This window comes from Pseudopipra pipra, chromosome 5, assembly GCF_036250125.1.
Source record: "Pseudopipra pipra isolate bDixPip1 chromosome 5, bDixPip1.hap1, whole genome shotgun sequence".
Taxonomy (NCBI): domain Eukaryota; kingdom Metazoa; phylum Chordata; class Aves; order Passeriformes; family Pipridae; genus Pseudopipra; species Pseudopipra pipra.
In genome coordinates this window covers 21,327,215-21,346,767 of record NC_087553.1, presented here as the reverse complement: position 1 = coordinate 21,346,767, position 19,553 = coordinate 21,327,215, and the positions used below count along the sequence as shown (strand labels likewise).

General features: G+C 41.5%; 1 protein-coding gene across 1 annotated transcript in view; it reads right to left on the bottom strand.

Moving 5' to 3' along the window:
- Nucleotides 1-10,217: 10,217 nt before the first annotated feature.
- Nucleotides 10,218-19,553, bottom strand: part of RIC8B (RIC8 guanine nucleotide exchange factor B) — a 34,968-nt gene continuing 25,632 nt past the window's right edge. Inside the window, exons 9-10 of the mRNA XM_064654880.1 lie at nucleotides 19,160-19,279; nucleotides 10,218-11,319 (exon numbers count right to left, since the gene is read on the bottom strand). Of these exons, the coding sequence (XP_064510950.1) occupies nucleotides 11,208-11,319; nucleotides 19,160-19,279 (232 nt within the window). The 3' untranslated portion in view covers nucleotides 10,218-11,207. The remainder of the gene's footprint in view (nucleotides 11,320-19,159; nucleotides 19,280-19,553) is intronic.

The window sequence follows — 19,553 nt, the reverse complement described above, 5'->3', positions numbered from 1 at the left end:
GATGGGAACCTGGGGGCTGGCTGAGCTGGGGTATTTACATGGGAAATTCTCCAGCAAACTGCAAGCACGTACTGGAGCCTTTTCCTTCAAGGGGGCCTATTTTGCACCTCTCTTTTCTTCGAGGGTACAGATTTTCATTAAACATGGGAGTGTTGTGTCTCTGACACCTTTACTGTGCTGACAGATGTGTTTTAAACTGGACATCAGGTTTAAAGCTACTGGAGGGGGTACAGGGAAAGGACAGAAACACACATGAACCTCCACACAGCGACAATGTTATTAGCAGGATGAAACAATTATCAAAGAAACTGTTGAGAAAGACTCTCTGCTCATGCACATTTCCTACAAATCTGTGCCCAGGTCCTGATAGCACACAGGAAGATATCAGCTTGACCGCAAACCATTTGTCATGTTTTATAAAGGCAAAGGGCACACTTGAACCTTTCCCTCCCCTCTCCCTCCCTCCTTTAGTTAAATTTCAGGTGACTTGATATCTCTGAGAACCCATCACCCACATGCAGTGGAAGGAGACCAGTCAGAGAGCACAAGAGCCTGGGAGGAAGGCAGAGGCACCCCCACACTTTTTGAGTTGAAAATAAGAGAATTAACACCAGTCCTAAAGGATTCTGGCTGAAACACAATATATTTAAAACTTTATCCATTAAAACTGATAGACCAAGCAATGAGGACAACATCCAAAACTGCCTGAAACTAAAAATAAATATTAACAACAGGAGGCAAAATTTGATCAGTTCCTTGCTGGAATTTTTTGTTTAAAAGGACTGTGGGAGACACCATACCTGAAAGGCTTTGACGTGAAGACCGGCATTACAAGTAACTGGTACAAAGCACAGATGTTTTGAGAGCCTTCAGATCCCCCACAGCCCATGAAACACCAATGGCAGCAGCAAGCATGGCTGTCCAGATTCAAAAGCGAGTTGACCAACTGAAGAGCTTCTGGTGACAGCAAGCCCACCAGAGCTCTCAATCTGTCACTTCAATGCCCAATTATGTACATAAAATACCATTTCAGGCTGTTTTTCAGCTCCATTAAATAAATAGAGGTTTTACATACCTTCTTCCTACAGAGATATTGGTGGTTGCCAACCTCTGGCTCTTGGCAGTTCCTAGGGTCTCCAGGCCCCTGTTAAACAGTCTGCGAATGATAATTAAACAAAGCAAGTCTATGAGCTCAACAGCCGCTATCCCAGGCTTGCATCTCCCCTGGAAAATTGTGGTGATCTGCAAAGAAAAAATTACAAAAACTATCTGCTGTGGCTCCCACACAGCCTTCTCTCAGCCTTCCACTGAGTGTGCTAAGCAGCACAATCATAAATCACCTCACTGGGTTTTTGAGGCCTCTGCAGATATGTGGGTTATGGGCGTGGAAGCTGCCCACAGTCATGGTCTCACCAGCACTGTATGGAAGGGATCAGCTCCTTATGGCTAATGGCACTTTTGCAGAGATTATGCAGCCACTGTGTAACTCATTGGCTTTGACTGTCACACACCATCTTTCTGCTATCTCCAGCCCTTTCAGGTTGTTTTCCAAATCGCAAATATAGACACTGAGTCTCCCCAGGGCCACAGACCTTCCAGGAACCTGTTGAACGTTTTCCAGAGGACAATGTTCTCCAACAGCAGTTACAGCTCAGATACTGCTGAGCTACTTACAGTCATGCTACATGCACCACACCAACTTCAGCATTGCTTTTTCTCATAGCATTACTTCTTACTTTTAACAGGGACCATGTCTTTCCACCTTTAACCCAGCTTCAGGAGAACCTTCGCCTGGCCACACGAGTGAACATATCATTTGTATCACACACACAGAGTGCACATATTTTTATCTTGTTTTTACCCATTTTTTTCCAACTATCACCTACAAAGAGCTAGTGGGACTCACACAATGAGTCACAGTCACAGGCAAGGAGTTTTGCTTCCCGAAGTCCCAAGTGTGGGTGGGGAATCTCTTAACTCTTCTGTCCTTGGGCACAGCTATCTTTCAGTTTTTCCTCTTGCACATCAGCCATACCAAATTCCACTCTTTTCTAAAGAAAACCAAACCCAAACTGTTCATCCCACAGACACAGAATCACTGGGAGGTATTGACCTCTACTGGTACAAGGGCTTCACCAAATGAAATCTAGCAGAAATAGTAAAAATTATGGCCTTTTAAAACTCTTTCGAATAATTACAAATGGAAATGAGCACTTTCTGTGCCATTTTAACAACCCATTGTTTTAGTAAAAATTTGATATGACAGTTTAATTTAATTTCAGAATTTTTTTTGATTTTCTGATTTTGCCTTGTCTTTGGTTACTTCATTTTTTCCTTCCTCCTATTCTTAGAGAATTTGCAGAGGTTAAAAAGAATACACATACGCAAAAATTGGGAAACTGAGAAAACAGATAACTCTTTTTTCCATCTGACAAACTTTTCCAGATATTCTTGAATAGGAGCAAGTAATTAGGCAAAAAAGGCCTTGAGAGAAAAATAAATAAAAAAAAAAAAGGTGGTACAAGTCAAGAGTGACAGAAGTGGGAAAGTGAAAGAGAAGACCTTCAGAATGATTCCTGAAAGCAGGACATCCCACCTCAGACTGTGTCTCCTCACCCTCCAAATGCAGAAGCAGAGATTATATGCAGGCTGACCAGCTCTCCTGGCCTCACCTGCTGTCAAACCTGTATTTCCCAGAAAGCCTCTTTCCAGACCCAAAACAGGTAGCAGGAGTGTCTGGGTCCTGGTTCTTACCAGGGGATACAGGAGCTTTGGTGGCACTGACACAGCCTTACCCATACTCTCAGCCTACCTCTAGGAGACAAGACTACTTACAAAGTCATTTTCCCAGCCTAAGGCTGGGAAAAACTGTCCTCATCTTCCATAATTGTCCAAGAAATGACAATGAACAAATGGCTCCCTGTCACTTGTTATTTTATTATGAGTTTGCTTCCATGCAAACAAGCTGTCTCATGACCTGGGGCATGAAAACCGCCTGACTGTTGCAGGTTTGCACCAAATACTGCCATTTCCTCACTGCATTAATTCAAGCTCCCCATCCCTACACCCCTTACGACCCTATTGCTCCTCTCAGTGTACCTCAGGAATGGCCCCAAGCCATTCCATGGTGTGCCCAGGTTCCCCATGACCAGCCAGGCAGGACCTGCTGCAGCCCCTCACAGGGACAGCTCAGGGGTTTCTGCCTCTGAGCTGAGCATTTAAGGAGCCATCTCTATCTGAAGCGTTGTACTGGGTACTAACATACATTGCTGTGAAAATAAAAAGACAGACCGTTAGTTAACAAGTAGCAAAAGCACCAGGATCCCAGCTGTGTACATCCTTGGGGTCTGCCATCTCTGGAATCAACCCAGCTGCAGCACAGCCGGGGTGGCAAGGACAGGCCCACCATGATCTGCAGGGCTTCCCGACGGCAATGGTGCCTCTCCCTCTGCCCTCCCCAGCCTACTGAGGCACAGCTCCCACCAGCTGTCCCCACTGCAGGGCTTGGGAAGAGTGGCTGGTCTCTGCTGGCCTCCCAGGCCAGGTGCAGGTGGGCACGAAGGGCCGTGCCTGCCATGTCGTGTGGGCCCGGCTCACTGCGGGTAATGGAATGAGGCCTGACAGGGCTGCCAGGATGTAAAATGGCATTCCCTCCTACAGCTGCTGTCCCCAGGAAGGGGAGAAGCATTACTTTTTCTTTTCATGGTGCCTCCCAAAGTCCAGAGAAGCTCATACCAGAGCAGTCCTGGAGTAAAAAAACCCTTAAAGCGGGATGCACAGGGAGCAAAGCTGCCGGGCACTGCTGAGACAGGCAGAAGTCCTGGGGGCAGCCCAGCTCAGATCCCCAAGGAGCGACATTCACCATCACCCCGCTGGCCGTTTTGTCCCAGTCCTATTGCTTTGTTATGAATAATTCCAGCTCCCCTTTTCCCTCTGCTGTGCACAAAGCAGCCTGGTCCCCAAAAGGCAGCGGCATGTAAAAGTTGTCGCATCTCCATTAAACTGTACGCGCTCCGCCCGCTGGCGGTAATGCACTTCAGATAATTCGTTGACGCAATATATTTTCCAGGATAGGCTTTTGTTTTCTTTCTTGGCTGCTCACCCTCTTTCTGTGGTCAGTTTTGCTCATTTCTCTTGTAAGCTGTCTAGAGGCAGAGAAAAGGCTTTCAGTTTTAAGCAGTTTCCTTTTCAGTTCCCCTTTATTGAATTCCAACCTCCATTTTTTTTTTTTTTAAGCATAGGGACATCATTTATCTTGGACTTTAGGTTGCAGGGGCCTTCAAGGGGCTTCTTTTTTTCTTTCCCAGCTGCATTTGTTGACACACAGTCAATCTGTTTTTTGCCTTCGTTCCCCCTCTTCCCCCCAGCAGGCCATAAAGTATCGACAGCTGTGCCCTTTATTAGCATAGCCATTTTAAGCACAACAAGGGGGAAGAGACTAAATATATTACAGCCATTACCTCTGTCAAAAAGTGACAATTTTAAAACATTTTAGCTTTTCACTGGGAAAGCCAGCAGCACAAAAGAAAGTGCTATAATTTTATTGTAAATGCTTTTTAAATATGGGTCACTTGGCCATAATCAATAGAAAGGATGGAAAAGTTCAAAGCTTGAGAACAGTTCAGGCAGATAGCAGAATTTTTTTTTTAAAAGCCTTGTCTTTAAAATATGCTAATTGGGGCAAAAATACAACAGTGAGAAGCATGCAAAATAAGATCTTGTTCCTGGCGGTTTTGTTTTCCGTACAGCTCTGTTCATGCTTTTCCCATCTACTTATAAGTGTGTTTTACAACTTGGATGGGAATTATTCCTCCCCAACAGGGTGTTATGAACATTTAGGGACTGAGAAAACAGGAGGGAATCCAGACAGTTACTACTCTCTTCTCAAAAAGGAAAAAAACTCTAATAAACTACTGGTTTTTTTCAAATGCCTTTGGAAGTGTGATATGCCACAGCACTCTGATTTACCAAGCAAGATCACTTCTTGAGCATAAAATAATCCTGAAGCCTGAGAATTATCATAGTTTAGGTTTAGGTTTGAATTCTTACACTTGCTGGCTTTTATACAGCAGAAATTTTTATTTTAAGCTTCCAGAATGAGAACTGGCCTTTTTGATTAGAAAAGTACTAACCCCACAGTCAGTACGTGTTATGAGCTCTAAAAGGTAAAAGAGGGCTAATGGATGCCCTGAAGCCTTTGGATCTTGACTGCTTTTGTTTTAATTTGTAATGGGTTTATCAGGCAAAGAGGAAAGGGTAACCTCAGCAGCATTTATTTTGAATGGCTTCACCTTCCTTTCCATTTGTAACATCTGGAATGAACTTAGAAGTCTTTTCTGTTGTCTGTCCCTCCCTAGTGACAATTTTTGCTTGAGGTTTCACTTTGTTTTTTAAATTTCAGAACATACATAAAACTTGGCTTATATGAATTCAAGTTGTTAAACAGGCTCCCAAAAGCAAAGCTGCTTTAAAGTCCATGAAACCCTGCACACAGTGCTGTACAGTACCTGCCAACTGTGTAATGCAGCTTTTGTCTTGTGGTGGCTCCTGGGGGCCTGTATCCCACTGCACTGAGCAGTCTCCAAATTTGCAGGAGAGAGCAAGCGAGCATCCCGCTGTGGGAAGAGTGTGGTCCATGGCAAAGTGGAAACTGGAAGGAATTCTCACCACCCATCTTTTGGCAATCAATTTAGCAGTTAAATGTAACCAGCTGGTCTCCCCAGGCTCCCTCTGTAGTCGAGGGAGGGAAAGCAAAGCTCCTGCAGAGGGTCATTCAGTGCACCCAAATTAGCCTTACTCTGAATTGTCCTCTCTCTCATCCGTGACTGGAAAAGGAGTTAGAAGAGACTATCTGGGTAATTTAGCCAGCTAGGATGGGTGGTCTGAATAATTCCTTCCCCACCAACCTCTAAAAGCCTTCCTAGGTACCCCACAGAGATTGGCATGCTGTCGGAGGGATCGATTCCCAAGCACATCAGCAGTTCAGTAATCTGTGCTCATGCCTGCTCTAGAGAAAGCTGGGATGCTCGAGGAACTTACTCAATCCTGTTGGACCCTGTAGCTCCCAGCCAGGACAGGGAGCTGACCTTGTGTTGTCAGATGCTGTTGGACTGGCTGTGGCAATGGTCAGGTTTGGGTTTTGCTTTTTTTTCCCCGTACCTGTCAGACTCTATCTGCTGTCCTCAAGCCCGGACAGAAGCCACTGAGATGGGAGTAGCTGTAGGTTAGCCTGGCCCTCAGGGTTGTCTCATGGTGGAATTGAAAGTGGCTCTGGTGCTGCATAGACAGAAGACAGAGCTGCTCCTACCTCCTTCCCAACAAATGAGTTTGATCCCTTCTTGAGGGACCCCCTCCTCCTCACTTGTACAGAGCAAGGAAGATGGGCTTGTTCTCGAGAAGGAAAGCAAGCCATGGAGGCATGGCACACCTCCCAAATAGCCAAAGCATCACTAGGTCTCCAAACCAAAGGCAATAACCTAAGGAAGGCACAGCCTTCCACTAGGCCAAGTAACAGGTAAAAGCAGAGGATTAACAGGACTCACCTGCAGACGGTGTTGCTGGTGGTGAGAGGAGGAGCCCTGAAAAATACCCAGGTTTACTACAAGTAGGCAATCACCACCTTTTCCCACACCACATATCCACCTGTATCTCCCCATCTGCCCTGCAGCCACGTGTCTGCCATGGTTTCCCACAGGCCCTCAGCAGGAGATGGGCAGTGTGGCCTCCCAGGTCACACCTCTGCCAGGCAGGGCCTCTGCTGCCCTCACTCAGGTCACCCCCAAGCAGCCAGCTGGCAGAAGAGGTCAGGAAGGAGTTCCAGCATACCTTTCCAGGATCTTCTGCCTGCTCCACTGCCACTGCTGAGAGCTGCTTCTCGGGTACAGCCAGCTGGAGAATACATGGAAAAACTAAAAGGACATCACTTCCCCCCAAAATTCCTGGTCTAAATATTGCATCACCAGAGTGACAATATGTATTTCGGAGAGAACCAACTTCAGGATGAGCAAACTCTTTTGCACGAAGAGACTAGGAAATGTTCCCTATCACTTTTCATAAGGGCCAGAGCCATCCAAGTAACTAAGATGTAAATGCAACAAAGATTTTAATTTGCAGGATTAAATTGTGCCTCTTTCTTTCTTTTCATCTGAAAGTGAGCTGCATCTTTGCACTGCTACTAAATCATTGCTTTTCCATGCTTGACCAGAAAAGAATCTGACCTGGGCAGCTGTTTAACTTGCTGCTCATCAAAGACCAGCAAAGTCTGGCTTTCAACTGTTTGAACAGTGGAACAGTCTTTTTACAGCCAGTCTCATTAAAGCACAGGATTTTATTAGCTGTTTTGTGGTAATAAGGTGCAGTACAATGTTGTGGAATGCTCCTTCAGGAGATTTGGGATCTTATATACTTTGGGGTTTACTTTCTTCTTTCAGACTTGGGTGCTTGGCAACCCACTAATTCTACAGCTTCATTGTAATATTCTCTTCCTTAAAGCCACCTTCGACAATTGATTTTTCACCCAGGTAGGGGAAAATTATTACTTAGAGAACTGTAAGAGAAATTGCCTGGTTGATTTTTTTGGGGTTTTGTTTTGGTTTTTTCTTGGTATTTTAAAGCCATTGCAGGTTTTCAGGTATTTGAAAAAACTCCAGATATAGGGTGAAAAATCTACTTTGGCCACGCACATACACAGCAATGTTGCATGTTCAAAACATTGAAGCTAATGTGGTTTTCCTCTTTGGCAACTTTCTTTAAAGTTCTGGTAATTTTCTCACAACAACATTTTTAACAGATTGTAAACGTCCCTTTTTCCTGAAAACCACTTTTGGGGCACATAAAGTTTCAATTAGCATTTGAGAATACCTGCCAGGAAGTTTTCATGAACATTTAAACAAATGCATCTGCATTATTTTGCAAAAGAACAAAGTATTCTGTCAAGTTTCAGCAATATCCCATCATCTTTTGTTTCATAACTGTAATGGGAAACAAAGAAAAGCAAAGCTTCCAAATCATTGACGAGCTTTAATGAGAACTATGTTGCTTTGGACTGTTGATGCCAAAATAAAGATTGAAACACAAGTTTTTGTTTTTGGGACTGACTGGGAAAGGCTTTTTGGGAATGAAAGTACATGTATCTGAAACCCACTACCTAACACCTTTACAGTCACTGCTAGAAAATCTATTGACATTTTACTCAGGAGGGATCCTTTTCCTGATTACAGTATGAAAGTATGCATTTATATCATCAAATATTTTTTTTTCATATAATTGAACGAAATAATAGATTCAGATACATATATGATGACCCTATCAGACCTGCTGAGGCAGCAAACCTTCCATCGCTCTCCAGGTTTGAGACTACCAGGTATTACAGCACTGTTGACTGCAGCAGATTTCATGGTCACATTGGCCAGGAACATCTGACACTGACTCAAATGCAGATGCAGCACCTCTGTAGCCTGCTGGGGAGGGAAAAGAGAGCATTCCCCAAACCAGTCAGACTCACTGCCCAGTTTGGCAGTTTAAGTAAGGCTCAGGTGCCCAAGCCTCCAATTTTGGAGGTTCAACTTTGAAAATAAATCCAGAAGCAAATCCTAATTTCACAGTAAACAAAAAATTCCAGGGAGCTCTTTTGGGTTTCGGGTTTTTTTAACCTCCAAATACTCACTTTTCTCCAGACTCCCTCCAAGAGAAATCTTAACACATGCACAGTTCCTTTGAAGAGAAAATACCATACACCACAAAAGGAAGCACATGCACTGTTGAGTTGAAGAACCTTGGTCCCAAGATATTCCCAGATCTCCAGCCAGCGCAACTAAGTTTGGACCTATGTCACATTTCAAAGATAAGACAAAAATCCTGCAGCCTACCACCCTGGAACAGCTTTGGGGCATTGCAGTAGTACAAGTTATTAATTTGACAACATGAGCCTGCACTACAGGAACCCAGTTATGACAATTGCTCGAGCTAGAGGATTCAGGCAGAACCTTCTATGCTTGGTCTTCATTTCTTTTTACTTGAAGCAGCATCTCATGTCTGTAGAACCTAAGAGCATCTGTTTTCCAAGATAAACTAAAGAGAAGAACTGTTTATTTCAAATATTGCTGCCCTGTAGCAAATGACAGGAGACAGACCCCAAAAGCCTCATGCTATACCATTTGTAACAAGGTCCCTGGAGCCATTATTGTTTTATTAATCTCTTTAACCAGATTGTTAGGAGCACATTCTACAGCTTGTAAAACAACAAACTGAGATTTCCCCCTTTTTCATGCTCTGTACTTTGCCCTCTATAGCAATCCATTTAGAGGCCCATTACTGAACTAACAGATTCCCCAGTCCCAAGAATCAGCCTCAGCTGATACTAAGACAGTGCTCAGTTCCTCATTAGCAGAGCTAGTTCAGTTTTGCTCCTCGGGGAAAGTTCACAAATTCTTTGCACCTGCAGGGCAGTTTATACTTGCCTGTGATGGGCTCAGAGCAGTCAGTGGATGATACTAAATCCAGAATTCCATTTTTGAGACCCAGCTTAGAGGCAGCCAAGCATACTTCTTGCTCCTGGACAACTTCTCCCTCCCTCTTTCAGAGGAGGAATAGGTACAATTACAGTATTATCAGTACATTGTTTTTCTTTAGCTATTGCTGTGTGGGAAAGGTGGCTTCCTTTTCCCCCTCAGCAAATTGCATCCATGTGGATGCAAGCAAATATAGACTGAGCCAAGTCACAACCCAAAATATCATCAACATTCAGAAAGGTCCCAGCATAGGGACATTAATTGTATAAATTTCTCTAAGCTCTCACTTTTTTGGGGGGCAGGGGGTGGGAAGGACATTGATGTGGCTGGACACTGTCCTTTGGAAACACAAGATGCACTGCTGAGAGGACAGCAGTGCATTGTTTTTTTTTCTTTTCAGTTCTTTTGGAAGACTAAGGAGATCTGTGGAAGCTCCTCGCATAGGCAACCACAGCACAACTTCATACCAAATCCCCCCCTTTACGAGGTCTTTGAACACCAACCTCCTTAGTTCAGGGAACCAGTGTCAAGTCACAGGAAAGAAAAACAAACTGGAGAACCATCACCAACCTCTGAAAGGTTCACAGGGAATGGCATGTGCATGCTTCTGCGCAAAAACGAGAATTAGAAACGAGGACATTCTTCATGTAAGTCATGCTGGGAGAAACAGAGAAAGAAACCAAGCAGGCAAAGAGGCAAGAACAGCAGTGCAGCACGCCTAAAACTTTAATCTTTGTTTTCAAAGAGTACAGAATTGAAAGTGACACTTCGCCTTCCCACCTTCCCACTCTCTATCCCACTGCTTTCTAAGTTCTCTGTAAAGGGAAATATTTCTTTGTTGATTAGTTTGACTTCCCTTCAAGTGAGGCATACCCGCTAGTCTCCAAAAGTAGGCCCCAACTCAGTAAAACACCGGCACATGCACTTCACTTCAGTCCACTCCCATTCATTTAAGTGTACATACTTGAACACCGTTTTGAGTAGGGATGTTTTTACTTAACCAAAGAGGGGAGGAAGGGAGGTATATTTGTGTGGTCTTAACCAGGGAGGGGAGGGAGTGAAGACATACAAGGTACATGATCTTGTTCCCAATTTAAAGGTAGTTTTTAGCAGCAGTGACTGACACATTGTTAAAATCTTAAGCAGCAGCTTAACCCGAGAAGTGTGTAGCAGTAAGAAACCCCATGACACTTTAAAAAGGGTAGCTTTGAAATCACTGCTCAATGCCAGTTGAAGCAGCCTCACAAGGTCAATCAGACTTCTAAGTTTAAACACCCTCTGCTCCTAATGCCATCAATTAAACACGCTTCATTAATTACAGTTACATAAAGAGGAAGACTGGCAAGACAATACAAAAAATTATCAAGAGTGAGAAAATCTACAGAGTTCAGAAAACAGGATTCTGGAAAATGAAAGTGTTCGTATTTTATTTTACATTATAGGCTTTCACTTTTTATCCCTTTGAAATACGTTTAGTTTTAAATTAATAAAGATCATAAACTAATAAATTGATATGTTCTCTAAAGAGACATAATAAAAATTCAGACATTACAGCACAGGATCCATCATTTAAATATTCCAATAATAGAACAGTTAAAGTTATGCTGGCTAACTTGAGGATAAAATGCCTAGATAAAAGATGTGGCTCTAAGGAAAAGTGTGGATTAGAGGCAAATTGCGAGTGAAGCAGGTGATGCTTTAGTCTGAATCTGAACTCTCTTGCTTGTTGGTATGGTACTGGCTGACTGTTTCTTCCAAAGGAGCCATTGTGCCATCCGGCCGCACTCCCATTGGTTTTATAAGCTCATCTCTGTAGGAGATTTAAAAAAAAGAACATATATTAGCATAGGCACACATATCAATTCACATGTGTATAATGCAGTCACATACAGTATATGCTTTAGTACATAATGAACCTTTAAAAGGAAGTTATTTCTGCTAAAGCCCTCTGTTTTTAAGAAAAAGGCATAAGAAACCCTTCCCAAATAGGTGGGAGGGGAAGAGCGGGACAGATAAAGACTTCATTCATTTAGGCCAAACTTACTTAGCCAATTAAAGACACCATGAAAAGTCAGTGCCTAATAGGCTCAAGACAAGGAGCAGGTTCACTGTTTTGGATACACAAACTAGCTTTTCTTTGAAAAGCTCTCTGAGAGCAAATTCTTCCTAAAATTTCACCTGCCATTCTGGCTAATATATGCCCAAGCAATTTAAACAGTGATTTGATACATATTCATCTTGTTGAAGGAAATAAATCAGTTAAGAGAACAGACTCTGCCTATACCACTACTAGGGGTGTCTTGAGTACTTGTTGATTCATTTTAAAAAAGCTGACTGATTCTAATACTATTGCTTTTGTTTGTGGCAGTTTAATTACAGGATTTACAGCCATTTTAATCTCTTCAAGGCTCCAAAGGCTGCTCAGCAGTTAATCCAATTATATCTACTCCACAAGCTACAGCCTCATCTAAGAGATGATTAATTATTGATTAAGCCAATCAAAAAGTATTAGCAAAGATTTATTTAATCCTCACTTTTTATCACCTCATTTGTAGGTGGATTATGGCAGAAGCTGTAAGGGCAAAGATAACATTTTGATTTTCTACTGGGAAAGAAAAAAAAAAAGGAAAATACCTCTAAATATTCAGGAGTCACCTTAAATAATGGAGTGGAGGTTTGATGTCAATTTATCCCTTACTTGAAAGGCAGCCCAGTAAAACTGTCAATTTAACACACATCTACCACCCTCCTGAGTCACAGACAGTAAAACTGCATCACTCAGTGGCAAAGCAAAGGCATCCCACCAGCTCTCTGTCTGGGCAGCACTTCTCCCTTGGCTGAAAAAAGGGACAAAAATTCCTTGCACACAGCTCGTGATCCAACCTTAACACATCAGGAACAGCAAGAAAGGCAACCTCTGAATTACATGGCAGGCATCTGCTAGATATTGTACAGGCAAGAAGCAGTCAAATTAAGTCTCAAAAAGAGTCCTTTTGCTCAGGAAGAGCAGAGACCAGCAAGATAAATGCAGCTGTTTGTGCAGATGTGACAATCAGATACTACAGTGGTTAAGATCAAAAATGCCACAGGAGAAACTGGACGTGGAGAACCTGCTGTGGCTTGGCTAAACCAGGTCTGGTGGGAAGCTGCTGGCCAGGGAAGGAGGTTTGCAAGACCATATTCAAAGAGCACAGGCCAGACTCTCCCCCACTGTGTGTAGAAGAGTAAGAGCTACCTTTAAATAGACCGGAGAGGGCTTGCCATTATTTAAGGACTGACAGCAAGTCCTCTTGCTTCAGGCAATGCAATCTGTAGCATGCAGATTCTGCCCAAATGACAGCACTCTTAAATTTTCAAGAATCTGTTGGAGATGTGTGGAGAAGACATCAAAAGAATACCTGAAATCAGATTTGAAAGGGCTCAAAACACGAAGATTACAGATATAGAGTCCAAACAGGACCAGAACTCTGCCTGCCTGCTGTAGGGGTCCCACAAAAGGCAAAGCTGGAGTGCTTTGGAGTTGTGTCCAATAGCAAAGACCTTTTTTTCACATGAAAAAAACCCTATACATCTAAGGTCTTTTTGGCTTTCAAACTTTAAACACCATAATAACAAAACAACTGTCCTTCGCCATCTTGCAAGAACTCTTCATTGCCACTCACTGAAGTTCAAGCCTCAATAGTGATCTATTACACTTATTTCTGAAGAAGAGTAATCTGAAGAGTAAAGTCCTTGCTCATATTTAAGTCCTAAAAGTAAAAAAATGGCCACAAAGAGCCAAATCACCTTTGCTTGTCCTCTAAGCTGAGAGGGTCCTAGATTTTTGTTTCAAAAATCCCAATGCACATTCTTATATTGCAGCATTTAATGTTGCAGCCAAAAGTCATAGAAACACATAATTTTCTAGTCATTTACCATTTAATATTGGTAATAAATAAATTATAATTACTGAGGGATAAAGAAATCGTTCAAGAAAAAGGCAAGAGAAACACAGGAAAACAAGGGTGCAAGGTCCATTTATGTGGGAACCTCCTTCTCCTCACAAAGATACTTATTTCTGTAAATAGTCAAGAAGTCCTATCTCGTCACTTGTCAATTATAAAGAAAGAGCTCTTTCTCTGCGACTGCCCTTTTCAAGCTTCACTTGCACATCCCACTACACACACTCCAGAACTTGACACAAATGTTTTCTCTCCTGGTGGGTCACCTGCAGAGACACTGAACATCAGATGCAGGAGACCAGACACATCCTTATGCTCAAGGCTTGGTCTGTGGTTTGTGTGGGAGTCTTTTGGGGATAAATGCACCAAGTTTTGTGTGACAATGCAATGCAGAACTCTGAGTCATGGATGTGAACTTGTATTTTCTTTCATGATGCTCAACAGCCCATTTCTTAGCTCACTCTGCTCATTTCCAAGTGCACCATAGCCAACTGTGCTGGTACTGCATTTGAGGATTATTCCCAATGCATTTCCTCCTCTCTAGGCTTTAACCATTCGACCTAGGCTGAGCTTGCATTGCACTGAATAGCAAGGATGTTTATCTGCCCCTACAAAAGCTTCCTGCTTTGCAAACCCTTGAGCAGGATGAAAGATGGCTGCTACAGTTTGTTGTTCTCTCTGTATTAGAAGGCTGAACTCCATACATCCTTCCTTAGGCAAATGTTACGCAGTAAAACTGAACTGTGTGAACACAGAAATATGCTAGGCCACCAAAAGAAGAAGAAAGAGGAGAAGAAGGGATCAGCCTATTTTGCTTCTAACCATAATCTAGTCCTAAACCCATGTAAAACATGGCATCCTTTCACCAGTGAAGATTTGACTGCCAGCTCTGAACACCACACAAGCTTACTCCCGGTTTCCAAAGAGGAAAATTACAGAGAGAGACAAACAGATGAAAAGATTTGGGCTGCCTACAAAGCCAGTTTCTGAAGTTTGGAACAATTCTCTGCTAAATAACAAAAAGATTGCAAGAGGCATCACTCAGCTAAACTGAAGGACCATGCAAGAGCCCACCTGGCATGAACAGTCTCAGCCCTGCCAGCCTCAGCAATTTGCACACTTAGCACTGGCCGCTTAGAGACCTCAACTGTGCTTTGATACCCTGGGCTAACTGAGGATGAACTTACTGTTTATGGTGAGATAGAAGGTGGTAAGGGAAGTGCCAGAAACTGCCAGTTCAGCAGACAGTTTACTATCCAGAAACTGGGTGTTTATAGTACACTATAGAGTAGAACATTGAAGGCTTCAGCCTAGTAGACGGCAGCGAGAATTCTTCTGTATCCATGAAGATCTATACCAGCACACAATGTGTGTATTTATGCATGTTTGAACATCCTTATGTGACCTCCCACATACTCAAATGCACCTTGCAACATTCTTTTTCTAATGCAGACAAAGCATTCTATTCAAGTGTACTTAGAAACACACCATAATTAAACAGTTGGTAAAATGCATTCTCTTCTTCCACTTCCAGGTCTCCCAAGAGTCCCTTCAAATATATCTATACAAGTTTTGGCTTCCTGCTTGCCATTTAGCTTGATAACGACTTAAAACTCATTCCCTTGTTTTGAAGGGTGACTCTTTCTTGTCTGCTCTCTGCCACAGGGCAGTGCTGACACAGGGAATTAATGATGGTGTCTGTAATCAAACAGCCGTCATGTAAACACCAGTCTGTTCCTTTCATAAAATAGTATGTTGGGGACCTATTCACCTCCTCATAATTGAGTACTACATAATAGTTCTGATCCTTTCATGTAACATTATTTTGTTCTATGATTAGAAAGGGGAAGAAAAAAAAGATCTATGTAACATTGCCTTCTTCATTGATCCTATGATTAATTTCGTGTTTTTAATGAGTATGGTGGGTTATTTAGACAGGTTCTCTTCCATACTCATTTTGTTGACTTCTGTTCAATGTACAACAAAACCCAAGCTGTGATAATTGGAGACCATTTCATCAGCAAAAGGATTCTTGCTATTAATACAAGGTTGGCTTGGAAAAAGCATCCTGACATTTTAAATTAGTCAATTAATATACAATTCTACCTGCCATTTATAATTGAAAAAATGTTAGTGCTTTTTCCAGACATTTTAATTAACACAGAGTATTTCCAATAATCCATTATATAGACAGAATATCATACAACACTGACTCAAGGTGGCTAACTTGATATTTTGCAAAAAATGGGAGGCTGAGTTAAATATTTTTGCAAATTTGGGGAGTTTTTCAAAGCTCAAAGATGTGCATCACGTGCAGAGAACACTGGTTTACAGTCACCAAACAATTCTTAAAGAATCAACAAGACACTTAATGCAGACAATACCCATAGAGTCACATCAGGGCCAAGTTCAGGCATCCAGCAATCAACCTAAGTAATATATACATCTCTCAAGAGCTGCAGTAATCAAGGTTTTTCATGTTCATTTATACCTATAATTTGTATACATTTAATTATTTTTAAAAAAATATCTGGTCCAGCCAAACCTGAGCAAAATTTCTATAAAAGCTTCTGTAGAACCAAAGTCTATGGTAAAATATTGGGGTAAGGGAAATGGGTTCAGAAACAATATTCAGCTTTCCTACCTGTATCTGGATAAATCAAAACTGGGTGATTAATTTTAATTTAGCCTCATCAATTGTCAATGGTGAGGTAATTGTCAATTACCCCATGAACAGGCCTAAACACCAACAACCTAATAGAACTAAAAAACTTTGGAAGTATGACCTGAAATGACCAAATGCACGAATCAGTTTTACATCACCTCAAAAATTTTAAATTTTTCATTGTCAATGGTGAAAATAAAGAGAAATCCGAAAAGCAAAAATCCACTGGCCTATTATGAAACAAGAGAAAAAGTGTCCTTTTATTACTCATAGCTTCCATAAACCTGTACAAAGGGTACAGTGTAAACAGCAGCACTAATGAAGGCTATATATTTTCAATGAAGTAGCACTGTTCTGCAAATTTGTTTTCTGAGTTCAATTTGTGTCATCAGGTAGCTTTCAAAAATGATACTCAGGCAGTCAAAGCCATATCTAGAATACTCCAGTGACAGAGTGGCCTGGTTATCCTCATCAGTCGGGGAGCAGAAGCAAGTTTGTCAGTCCTTCAATGTTTTCTTTCATATCTTTCTCCAGTAAAAGTATGTCAGCTTTTCAAAGCTTAGTTTCCATTACTGGGACAATACCAGTGCACTAAACCAGTTTTGCTGCACATCACACAAGTTTACTCTAAGCTCTTGTTCAAGTTACACAGATAAATTTACATAAAGTCATTCAAGATGAGAACCAGCTCTTTGTTCCTGTTCAACTTCCTCCCCCTCTTATAAGCACTTACAACATTCATAACACTGTATTTATAACACTGCACTTGCAAGCACTTATAACACTGCACCAAACTGAAACTGTTCATGGCGTATTTCCCCTCCTACGATGACAACAACAAAGACCAGCAGAAGTAAGGACACCTGCCACGAGCAGTCTGCCTCAAAGCAAGATTCAAACCCCAGAATCAACCAAAGACTCCTATCAAAGCAACCTCTGGTTTGCATTTGTGGGGTGCAAATCAAGGCAAAAAACGCATTCAACACAGATTTAAGCATCTGAAAACTCCCAGCACTGAAGGGCTCAAGCTTGAGGCAGCACAAGTGTTCTATTCCAAAACCAGATAGGGACTCTGAGTATGATCAGCGTGTTACTAACTCCTTATTGTATACAAGACTGGCAGCTTCCCATTTTATTTAACATCTGCAAAGCCCCCGATTACCCACCCAATTACATTCATGAAAAATGTCCTACAGCCTCCCAGACCAAGTCTTACTTTCTTTTTCCTTCCTGCCAGCATTTCCCTCCTCCCTGATTTTTAGTAAAACAAAAAGTGTGGGAAGAACAGTCAAATGATTTTATTCATGTTATCACAGCCCCTAAAGTGGTCACACCAACAACATTGCCCCACAGTAATCACTACACTAAACAAACAAAAACCTTACCACAAAGAGTCCCAGCCCTGAAGTGTTTGCAGCCTAAGTACTATAGAAGAAGCTGCAGGTGGAAGTAAGTGACACAGAAAGCCCAAGGTGACAGTAGTGCTACCAGCCAAGAGGGTAAGTGTCGGCACAGGGCAGCAGCTGCTCAGTCATTGTCAGTCTGTAGCAGGCACCGCAGCAGGTGTCTCAATCCTCCAAACTGAAAAGGCTCTTATGCTACAGTAGTGCCATTGGGAGTTCTTGTGTAACTGCTGTAGTGATAGCAACTGACTTGTCTGCAGTCTTAGTTCATCTCCGGTCTCAATCTTTCTTTTTAAAAAACATTTTAGACCATTAAGTCATTTTATTGTGGTACCCTTGGTGCTCAGCATCTTAATTCTTTAGCTTACATAGCAATGATTCCAATTTAAAAAGTAGGTCAATTAAGATTATATGAGCATTGCATTTTCTTCTCTTTACTAAAAAGACTATGACATACTGCATTTGCTTTCCATGCAAATAATGTGAGAAAGTATCCAATTACTTCACTGACAGTCTCAGACCAGTTGTTCCAAGTTTCTTCCCTGCTTTCAATCCTGCTTGCAATTCAGTCTTTGACAGCTAATGTAAAATTCAGATTCTCCTGCCTATTTTGCTGTATTCCTAATCTTTATTAGAGATATTCAGCAAAATAAGTATTTTTACATCTCTAATAAAGATTAGGAATACAGCAAAATACTTGTTTTGCTGAATTTCTCTCAAGAGATCTTGTTATTTGAATATTTACACTCTCACAAGACAAACCCATTTCCAGCTGCTGAGTTTTCCCACGTTTGAAGTGCGATCCACTTAGATATTTATCTCCTACAGCTAATGGTAAATTGGTATTACATCAAGTGTTCCTCAAGAACGTAGAACTCTGCTTACACAGAAAACAAACTACAGGCAATCTACAAGTATGTGGAAAAAAAAAAATCAGTAAATTCTAGGTGTATTGAATCCAAGCGAAAAAAGTTACAGATAATAGCTTTGTACCCATTTTGTATGTAGAAAGTTATAAAACAAAGATCAACTTTCTGTATCAATACTGTACACCTGTATGTCACACTAAGTACCATTTTCTTTCATTGCATTACCTTAGTCACATAAAACAAATTACAAAGACTGATCTGTAATCCAGTCCACGCTTAATCTAATAAATCCGCAATAAGTCTTAAATGTAAATTCCATTTTAATTGCTCCATTATACAATTTATTGTTTCTGATTACAACTATTTTCACATTGTATTTGTTCTTCATATAAGTAGCAGAGGTAAGTAGTTACAATGAGATGCTGCTGATTGACTCGGGGAAAAATGAGTACATTTGCCTTGGACTTGGATCTGTCCCATACTTTAAAAGAAGAAATTCTCTCCATTAACATCAGCCTATCTATTCAGGAGGCAGGTCTCCTCACCATCACATCTTTCTTATTCTGTCCTATCGTTTCCTAAAGAGGTTTCCTCTGAAGTCCTGCAACATACCACTCTTTTCTTTGAAGTGGTCATTTAAACATTTTTCTCTGCTGTTAAAGTGGTCCTAATCCTCCAAAGAAGTTGATTCTAGCACCGTTTTGAAGCACCAGACCTTAGCAAAGAGCCAGGATATAAGCTGCCTTTCTCAAAAGCAGCTAGAGTACAATACCTGGAAAGTTTATCAAACATGTTGACAAGCTTCATAGCTTCATATTCTTTTTGCTCCTCTGTCATTTCATCCATTGGATTGGGCATTGGTTCTTCTAAGTGACCAGTGATAAGGTTAATGCTGGAGATGGAAAAACAATACAGTTTACATTTCTGTAGAAATATGTACATTTTCTATCTTCTTAATAGCGAGGAAGGAACTAACAGAAACCACCAAGACTAAAACTGTCTGAACTGCACATGAAAGTTTTTGTTATAAATAGCCAACCTTCATATTTATACCCTTTCTAGCCTTTTCTCATGAAATGTAATTCTATCTTCTTGTTGATTCACTGTATTAATTTCTTATTAGCTACCCAGAAATGCACAGCCCCCCAGTAATTGTTATGTTATAA